This window comes from Lathyrus oleraceus, chromosome 5 (genome assembly GCF_024323335.1).
Source record: "Lathyrus oleraceus cultivar Zhongwan6 chromosome 5, CAAS_Psat_ZW6_1.0, whole genome shotgun sequence".
Lineage (NCBI taxonomy): Eukaryota > Viridiplantae > Streptophyta > Magnoliopsida > Fabales > Fabaceae > Lathyrus > Lathyrus oleraceus.
The window spans coordinates 243,165,137-243,175,233 of NC_066583.1; the positions used below are offsets into that span (position 1 = coordinate 243,165,137).

Consider the following 10,097-nt stretch of genomic DNA (forward strand, 5'->3'; position numbering starts at 1 on the left):
ACATAACCCTTGGCCTTAAGCACTAGTTTTGAAAATTTGTTCGGGTCTCCTGTCATATGCTTGGAACAACCACTATATAGATACCATAAATTTGATATGGCTTTAAAGCATACATACAAAACAAATTAAGTTTTTTTAGGCACCTAAATTGCTTTGGATCCTTCATAATTAGTACCTTTCTTTACCCACACGTAATGCCCACTTGCCACACTAAAGTTTCTAACATAGCAAGTATTAGGTGTATGACCACTTATACCACAATAAAAACAAGTTGGAACAAAATTGCTTTTATATCTAGGAACATAAGATTTCTTTATAGAAAATCTTTTCCTTTTAGGATAATGATGAACAACCATTGCTTTGGTCACTTTCTCTTTGGTATATTGTTCACTAGCCTTAATAAAAATGGTTTGGTTAGAACTTGGTTTAGAAAATTTTGAATGACCAAGACCATTTTTGTCATTTGAATATATTTGATGGCTAAGAACACCTTCTAATCCAACTTGTCCTTTCTCATATCTTTATAAAACTCTTTTTAGTTGTACAATTTGAAATGAAAGTGACTCACAATTTTTACATACAAAATTTTATTTTTGTTCACTTATGACATTTTGTTTTTCCATTTCAAACTCTTTATCCATAGTGTCAGTTTTTTCTTCCAGAGATGTGATTTGTTTCTTTTGACTTGAAATGGTTTTGTACATAATTTTTAATTCATTAAGGAGTTCATTGATAACACCTTGTGCATTATTATCATAAATAGAAAATTCATTACTAACCTCTTCTTCATCTTCAAAGTGGTGTGAAGCCATCAATGCTATATTTGCACATTTGTTGCTATCTGAATTTGATGAAGAACTTATCTCATTATCATCCCATGCAACATAAGCCTGTTTATTCTTGGTCTCCTTCTTGCTTTTAAAGCCACCTTTCTTGGAAAGTTTCGGACAATCCGACTTTATATGACCTTTCTTACCACATTCAAAACATGTAACATCTTGTGTAGAAGTGGAAACCTCCTTTTTCCTGAAAGATTTCTTTCTATTTGCATAGTTAAACGATTTATCATTTTTACCAAAGAAATTACCGAGTCTTTTAACAAGAAGCATAAAATTCTCATCTTCTTTAGGATCATCATTTGTTCGTTCTTCTTTTGAGTCGACTTTTAGAGCGATACCTTTGGACTTCTTCTCTTGATTTTCATGTTGTTCAAGTCTTCCAAGTTCCAATTCGTGTTCTTGAAGATTTCCGAACAATGATGCGGATGTCATGGTCGAGAGACTCTTCTTCTCGGATATGACCGTTACTTTCGATTCCCATTCTCTTGTCAATTATCTAAGTATTTTAAGGTTGAGATCATCATTTGTGAAGGTTTTTCCAGGTGCAATCAAATTATTCGTTAAATGGACGAATCTCTTCTGCAATGCAACGATGGATTCTCTGGGATGCATTATGAACATTCCGTATTCTTGACTTAATGTGTTCAATCTGGATCTTTTCACTTAAGTAGTTCCTTCATGAGTCTCCACCAAAGTGTCCCAAATTTCTTTTGCCGATTTACATTGAGAGATACGGAAAAACTCATCCATACTTAATCCACTTTGAAGAATATTGATAGCTTTCTTTTCATTTAGGATCTTTTTCTTGTCATCTTCATCATATGAGCCTTTAACGTTAGGAGTTCCAACACCATTAACCACACTAATTGGAATATGTGGACCATTTTTTACGGTTTCCCATATGCCTTCTCCTTGTGCCTCTAGATGTGCCTTCCTGCGGATTTTCCAGAAGTCAAAATATTCATCAAAGAATAGAGGACTCTTGCTGCTACTACCACCATATTTGAAAACCGGATCATTTGCGGAAGCCGTGTTCTGGATCTACGAAGAAAGTTACCAACAACTTGCTCTGATATCAAATGTAAGTTGAGTATGCGCTTAAGAAAGGGGGGGGGGGGGGTGAATTAGGTTCTTTGAAAACTTTTTCCGATTTTATGAAAACTTGTTGTTTCTTTTCTGGTTTGGTTATACAATGAAACGGAAAAGTACGGGAAGTAAAGAACACCAAGATGTATACTGGTTCCCCTTATAATCTGAGAGTACTCTAGTCCCTTAACCACATGTAAGAGATTTTATTATTGTTAGATCTTATGGACAAGACAACCTAGTCTTTCTATACAGACTCTAACAAGAACACCAAGAACAATCATCTTGGATTTTTCACTAAGTCTACTAAGAGAACAATCCTCTCTTAATGACATTCTTGTTTCCAACAGTCCTGGACAACAAGGATAACAAGAACAATATGCGTTTTTACAAGTTTTTGAAAGATGGAATAATATATCAATCTATTGATTGTTCTTCTCCTTTTAAGAAACCAATTCTCTTTATGACATACAAGTGCTCTAGGAATGGTATGGATGAATCTATATGAATGTATATTAAAAATTATGTGCAGAAAGTTTCACCAGAAAATTTAATCAAGAACACTTGAGAAAATTTGAAAAGATGAAGAGAAAAATTGTTTAAAATATTAGTGTGAAGGAGGTGAATTCAAATTCTGAAAATATGTGGTATATATAACCCTTACACACCTTTATAAATGGTCATAATTCATGAATGAATGCCATAATTCAATAACACAATTCAGAAAATGTTTTCATGAAAAAATGCATTTATTTTTGCCACTAGTTTAGTGGTAATCAGTTACCCAATATGGTATAATCAGTTACACTTGAACCAACGTTAAATTTTTTTGAAAATTTTCACCATGTAATCGATTACCCAAAATATGGTAACCGATTACCATCAAGGTAGAATGATCAAACACAGTTGAAAATAAATTGTATGGTCAAATGAAAATATTCAAGAGGCCTAAATAAAACATGACATGTATGAATAAAACTCTTGAGCACTCGAATGAACATATAGAGGTTGAGAAATTTATATCTTAATAATTTGATCAATTCAATAGAAATCTTCAAGACTTGAATTTTTTTATAAGTGAAGTTTGACTTGTGCTTGAGTCTTGAACCATTCTTCTTGCGATGCACATTTGCTTGTATAACATGTCTTCATCAAAACTTTTTGAGAAGTTTGTCTTCACAAAGAAAAGTAGAAGAAAGGAAGATAACAGTTTACCTGGGAATTAACTCTCCTATAACTTTCAGATTGGTACTTCTTTGACTCTTTTTGTGTTCTCCCTACTTGATTCATGTTATATGTTATGTATAATATGATTTACCAATGATATTGGGCTTGATTGTATGTTATTTGAATCGGATTAAGGTTTATGTTGAACTTAGGATTTTATTTGTGTTTGCTTCGATCCGTCTTTTGACTTTTTTTTGGGTTAAATGGACAGTTGATTTATCTTTAGGAGAGAAATTAACCAAGGGTTTGTGTTGGTGGCATGGTGTTTTAAGGTGTATGGTCGAAATATGGGTTTACATGGTGCTCCAGTTGAGTTTTTCGGCTGCAACTCAACTAGAATATGGAGACTGCAGTGGATTTTATGGCAGTGCAAGTTGGTTGTTGAAGAACACCATCAGTGTTCATCTGAGAGAAGAGAGAGCATGGAAGCTCTCTGAAGATAATAGAGAGAAAGGAGTTTGGAAAATGAACTCCATCTCTCTTTAGAATGTGTTGTGTACCCTCTCCTATGGCTAATTGCATGCACGCCAGGTGGTTGGCTCAAGTCATCTCTGTCCCACATTGACCTGGGGTCAACCAAGGGATCTCACGTGGATGCCCCCCCTATGATACCTCTTGTAAACACACATTCTTATCCTCTGATCTTATGATCAATTGATCCTATGGTCCAGGTTGGAGTCAACGAGTGTTGACTCTCCCACCTTGTTGACTATTTAACACAACATATTGGGCCTTACATGCTTGGGCCTACTATCTACCTTGTTTTTTTTGTTCAACAACTTTTTTTTATTCTTTTCATATTTGTGTCTGATGGGCACTAGACCTTGCTACTTGCAATGTTGTTTGTTTTTGCATCCATTTATTTACTATTATTATTCTTATTCTTATTATTCTTACTTATTTAATTTAATTTTGTTAATTAGTTTAAATAATAATAATAATAATATTAAAAGGTAATTTAGAACAATATTGTTTTTTCATATCAAATACTTTTATTTTTTATTTTTTATTAGTTTCATCTGTTTATTTATTTAATTATTATAATTTAAATAAATAAATAAATAAACATTAATGAAAAATAAATGAATAAGCCATTAAATAATTTTCGAAGACGATTAAAATCCTTAGTCCTACACCAAATGGACTTTTCAAAACCTTGATCTAGAAATACAGGTGATTTTTTCAAACTCGATTAATTTCGTATCAATGTGATTCAAATCTTTTTCCGAATCAACGTAACTTTAACTTTCATTTCACAATTAAGCATTGGATGAAAAGGGAATGGAAGGCGGTGCCTTGCTATTCCTCGAATAAGTGAGTGATTGGCGCGCGCCATATTGCTCGAGCTTTCATCTTCCAAGCAAAATACTATAATCAAACTTATATAAAGGAATGAAAACTGTATGTTTCGAATAAGCAAGTGGGAGGCGCACGTCTCGCTGCTGCGAATATTCATCTTCCGTAAATAATTTTCAAAATATCAAAATTGGACAAAAAGGTAATGGGAGGCGCACGCCTTACTGCTTCTCGAATAAGCAAGTGATTGACGCGCACCATATTGCTCGAGCTTTCGTCGTTCTCCTAAAAATAACCCAAATATATCAACCTTTTCCTCGCTTCCGCACGATCGAAAACCTTTTCAAAAAGGATATTGTTTAGTCTTTTCTAATGCGAATAAAACAAGCGTTTAAGCCTTCCCTGCGAGCATACAAGCCAACATTTAACCGCTAGAACGCGATTTAAACATTTGTTCAATAACACAAAACAACCAACAAAACATAGTTTTCTACGCCATAACTACATCTCTTTGAATTCTTCATCGCACTTGAGGATACGTAGGAGTAAGACTCGTAATCTTGTCAATCACCTTAATAAAAATATTTTTTGTAACCCCTTTCCTTTTCTTTTACCCTTATATCACTCGAAGAAAACAAATAACGAAAGTTAACATTCAATCGCAAGTTTAACTAAAAAGTTCTTGTTGAGTACAACGGACGTGAGAGCTTCTAATACATTCCCCTTGCGTAATTGACTTTTGAACTCGAATTTGGTTGCGACTACCATCTTTTTTTTCTTTTAAGAGTTTTACCGATATTTTCCTTTTTTTTCTTTGTAAAAAATAAAGTTCGATGACGATTTTGTTCAAATTATTTTCCGCGAGCGCGCAAAATAATTCGCAAAAGATCGTATTTTTTGAGATGTGACACCTCGCGTGTCAAAAAATCCATGTCATAAAGTAAATTCTATCATTTGTGAACTGTATGTGAAAATCGATATGATATACAACTAGAGATACAATGCTAGGATCCATGGCTTGTGAACTGTAGGTGAAAATCGATATGATATACAACTAGAGATACAATGCTAGGATCCATATACAACTAGAGATACAATGCTAGGATCCATGGCTCTCACATTAGCAGAAGAATCATGATGAGGATCCATATATGAAATTGTGCAAGCAACTTAAGAAAACAGAACTGTCTCATTAGAAATAGAGTTTGGATTATAAGATCTAAAATGAATTTTAAATTGTTTGGATTGTACAATCTGAGCTATACCAGTACAAATTGTCTATTGTGATTAGAGCGAAAACATTAAAAAATTAAATGAAATGGTTATAAAGTCATATCACCTTTGCATTTAGATAAACAAATAATGAGAAGGTTTTAAAATACCTCTTAAATTTAGAAAAAATAGTTGATAGCTAATATTCATCTAAGATTGAGTTATGGTACATCATAGTTGGTAGCTAATATTCATCTATTCTGATTCTGATGTAAAGTCATTGAATCCGAATGCATTTATATGCCGATGAGGACAACAAGTCAAATATTTGCCGGAATCAATCTTTTTCACTATAATATCAACAAATTTACAAAAATTTGTTTATAAAGAAAACACATTTGCTTTAAGCCAAAATATCACTCAGATAATAGGGAGAAACAAAATCTATGGAAAATTTAATTGACTTGTGATAATAATATACTATAGTTCTTTCACTCTCTCTATATATATAGTATTTAAAAGGAAGCAACTAAAAGTGAATCATAATCATGAACCAGACTTCTATTCCCTATTTGCAACAATTTTGCAAAAACTCCAACTAATGGAGCAGTATTATAAGTGCAAGCCTCAGTTTGCACATAATTGTTCCTTTGATCCACAAAATTGTCTTCATTATCAGGTCCTCCAACCAAAGCTCCAACCAAAATATTAGGATTTGGTTCTTGGACACCATACCAATTATCATAACCTTGTGTGCACCCTATGAACCCTTTATTCTCTTTATATGATACAATGGATGCACCTCTATGATGCACTCTTTTGGGATACTTAGGACCATAGCCCACTAAGTAACTCATGTTAAGTGGATTTAGGCCCAAAATGTAATCAACTTGTGACTTAGCAAAACTTAGAATCTCTTCATGGCCCACAATTCCATTTTGGCAATTGAGCTTTTGATTTTCACTTTTGAGAAAGTCAGAGTAAACTGTGAGTAGAAATGATGCAGTTGAAACATATTGCATGTTGTTCCATTCTCTTACATAGAGTAATCCACCTGGTGTTCTTTCCACATTGCTGCTTCTGTTGTTTTTGTTGAGACATGAACATATATAGTACTCTGCTTTTGATTTGTACTGTTCTAGTATGTCAGCATGTTTCTTGTGTTTTTCATCCATCAAAAACTGCAAAAGATAATCACAACCACTTTATAACACAGTTCTTAAAAGCCCAAAATGAAGGCCCATTATTCAAACAAAATAACAGGTGGATCAATGACACTGCATATGAACAATCTGTCACATGTTTTCATCCACCATCAATCATTGTGCATTACTACCAACATAATGAATGAACCCTGAAACTTTCTTCTTGGTAAATAAGGGAAATAGTACTATTTCCAAGTAACCAAAATGTGCACTATCAATTTTGCAATGGATCCAACTGATTTATTGCAAAAAGTTGGAAGAAAACAAAAAAAAAATTGGTTTTCTGAATGTGGGCCATACATTACAGTAATAGCTTGCCTCATGATGAGTTGAAAGGTTGAGAGATGAGATATACTATCAATCAGATAAGCAATCAATGGTGTTCATTATTACATTTGTGACAGTTAATGCATGTGTATGCAAGTGAAATGAAATCTATACATGCATGCTCTGAGTATTTAACAACATATATAATCAATTACTAAAATTTAAGATAACTTCAATAAAGATTTGTTGTTTTTTATATATATTTTTTATATAAGCATTATTCCCACAATAAATATTAGTTATAGCGTGTTCTTAGGGATGCATTGTTGCCACCATTGAAATTTCAACATTTGGCACAAGCATAGCCTGAGCACTTTAATTGAAGTGTGATCAATAGCACATGGCTTTGTTCTTGAATATACTAGTACTTTTCAAATTTTCAACTTCTATTGACAATATAACTTAGATAATATTATGCTCCATCAAATCAATGATAAATGACTTTTGAAAGTAAAGTAAAAAGAACAACAAAAATTAAGTCTTAAACCCATCATTTAAGTTTTGACTTCAGGTTAATAAAGCTATATGCAGGCAATATCACCGAGAAATAAGGCATTGATTGAAAAAAGAAGACAAAAACAAATAATCAAAGTGTTTGAAAGTAAAAACCCAAAACACACAGTCTCTTAAAAACAAAAACATATAAAAGCAAAAGGCACTGGACCATAAAACATGACCTGTTTGAATTAGAGCTACCTAGAGGAATGTGAAATGAGACAAAAAGGAGTGATTAAAGGAAAGCCTTTTGTTTTTATTAGTACCTTTGATGCTATGATTTGAAGACCAGCATATTTAACATCCCAGCTAAATTCTGTAATGGACCAACCAATACCACCAAAGGTATGAGCCTTAGAAATAATGTAGTCAAAGTAATGTTCTCTGTCGGTGGCCTTATACAGCCACATAGCTCCCCACAATAACTCATCCATATATCCACTCACCGACGCATAGTAGTTTTTCACTACTGCAACACTTCCATCATATTCTCCTCTGTACTTGTCCCCAAACTCAAACAGCTACACAATTGTACAAACATAACCAACTCATTAAACAAACATTGCTTTCAATTACTAAAACAAAGTAAGCACAATCAAATTCTTTAGTCTGATCACCAAACTAACCACCGAACGACACGTAGAAGACCAAACTAACTGACATGTTTGACATCACAGTGAATTTGAAAAAATCACAATGGCGTCGTAGCTTTGTTGAAGCTACAAACAAAATGTAGCTTTTACAAAATTACGGCGTCTCACAGTAATTTTATCGAACACAAAGCTAACAACATTTAAGTAACTTTGATAGAACTTTAATGAGAGCCACTAACTCAAATTAAAAAACATAAAAAACTAGTATTTTGCACACTTTACTATTCTCTTAAAGTTAAAGGTACTTAAAATGGAGAAGTTAAAGCAATTAATGTTGATATTTAAAACAAACCCACCAAACCAAACACTAGTACTATATTATACTATACCTGATGAGCATGGTGCAAAAGTAGTTGAGAGTAATGTGGATTAGTTTTTCTAAACACAATGGAAGCAGCTGCCATAGCTGCAGCAGTTTCTCCAGCCAGATCTGAACCTGGATTCTTCTCATCTATCTTAAATGCTCTTCTTGAAGTTGTCATGTCCTCTGGACGTTGCCAGCAATAATGGTCAGTGTCTCCATCACCCACCTAAGTAAACCTTAACTTAGAGATACTTTTGCTGTCATCACATCCAAATTTAAATGAGTAAAAATAATTATTATACCTCTGCCCATAACACATTAGGGCTAGTATGAGCTTTGATGAAATAATCAGTTCCCCATTTAATCGCTTCCATTACATGTCGAAGCTCACCGGCTTCTATAATCTCTTGCCTATATTCAATAGCACTCCATGACAGCATTGTGATTGTAAATGCCATTGGTAAACCAAATTTCACGTGATCACCTGCATCATAGTATCCTCCTACCAAATCCACCTGAACAGTACAAAAATATAAAATCACATGTGTCACTGTAATTTATCATTTATCAAAATCAAGTGAAAAAATGAAGGTAAGAATTTGATCTCACTCTCACCCCTTGTTCTAGACCATCGGTGAGACCGGAATGGTGACGCCAATTGACGCGTTGGTTATACGGTAACCTCCCAGAGCGTTGAGCTTCGAAGTAAAGGAGGCTTTTAGAGAGTGCATCAGCATAATCAAAGGATTGAGTTATGGAAAATAAGGTGAAAAGAGTGAAGAGAAAAATGTGATAATGATGATTCTTCATTGTGCTGTTGTTGTCGTTTCACTTCCCTCTTAAACAAGTAAGTTTTAAAGAGTGAAGAGAAAATTGAAATGATTTAGGCCGAAGATAAAAGCACGGCAAATAAGTTGAAAAAAAGTGATTTGAAAAGTTTGTAGCTTATGCGTGTTTATATTTATATGGTCTAATAATAGGAAGAGAAGAGAACTTCAGGTGAGAAATTCAAGTGCTTTAGTTTTTGACAGGAAGTTGATTTTGATTTGATGAAGCTTGTGAATTTGAATTTGGCAAATAAGTTATTATGTGGGGAACTATTTCACTGGAAATTCAATTCAATGGGGCTATTCTTATTTTCATCTATTTATTACATGGGAGGGGCATACCCCTACATATTCAAATTCTATTATTATGCACCGAGTATAGTGAATTTTTTTTCAAAATAACAATTAACAAAAAAAAAAACAAAATAATCAAGTTTGGTAGAAGATGCGCTAGATAAATTGGCGCACCCCCATACCACTAAGAGGAGGCGCCAATAGCATTGACGCACATGCATTGGGTCTCATGAGGAGGCGCTGATGCTAGTGACATCTTAGTGTCTTTTGCATGATGGATGTATGCGCCAATTCATCTGACGCATACATCCCCTCCTATTATTTTTTATTTT

General features: G+C 33.6%; 1 protein-coding gene across 1 annotated transcript; it reads right to left on the bottom strand.

The window, feature by feature from the left end:
* Nucleotides 1-6,057: 6,057 nt before the first annotated feature.
* On the bottom strand, nucleotides 6,058-9,758 carry LOC127083457 (endoglucanase 11). The gene is made up of 5 exons (XM_051023775.1): nucleotides 9,260-9,758; nucleotides 8,947-9,159; nucleotides 8,670-8,870; nucleotides 7,954-8,208; nucleotides 6,058-6,841 (listed from the first exon to the last, which is right to left on the bottom strand). The coding sequence occupies exons 1-5, from the start codon at nucleotides 9,452-9,454 to the stop codon at nucleotides 6,176-6,178; spliced, it is 1,530 nt and encodes a 509-aa protein (XP_050879732.1). The 5' UTR covers nucleotides 9,455-9,758; the 3' UTR covers nucleotides 6,058-6,175.
* Between the last annotated feature and the right edge of the window lie 339 nt (nucleotides 9,759-10,097).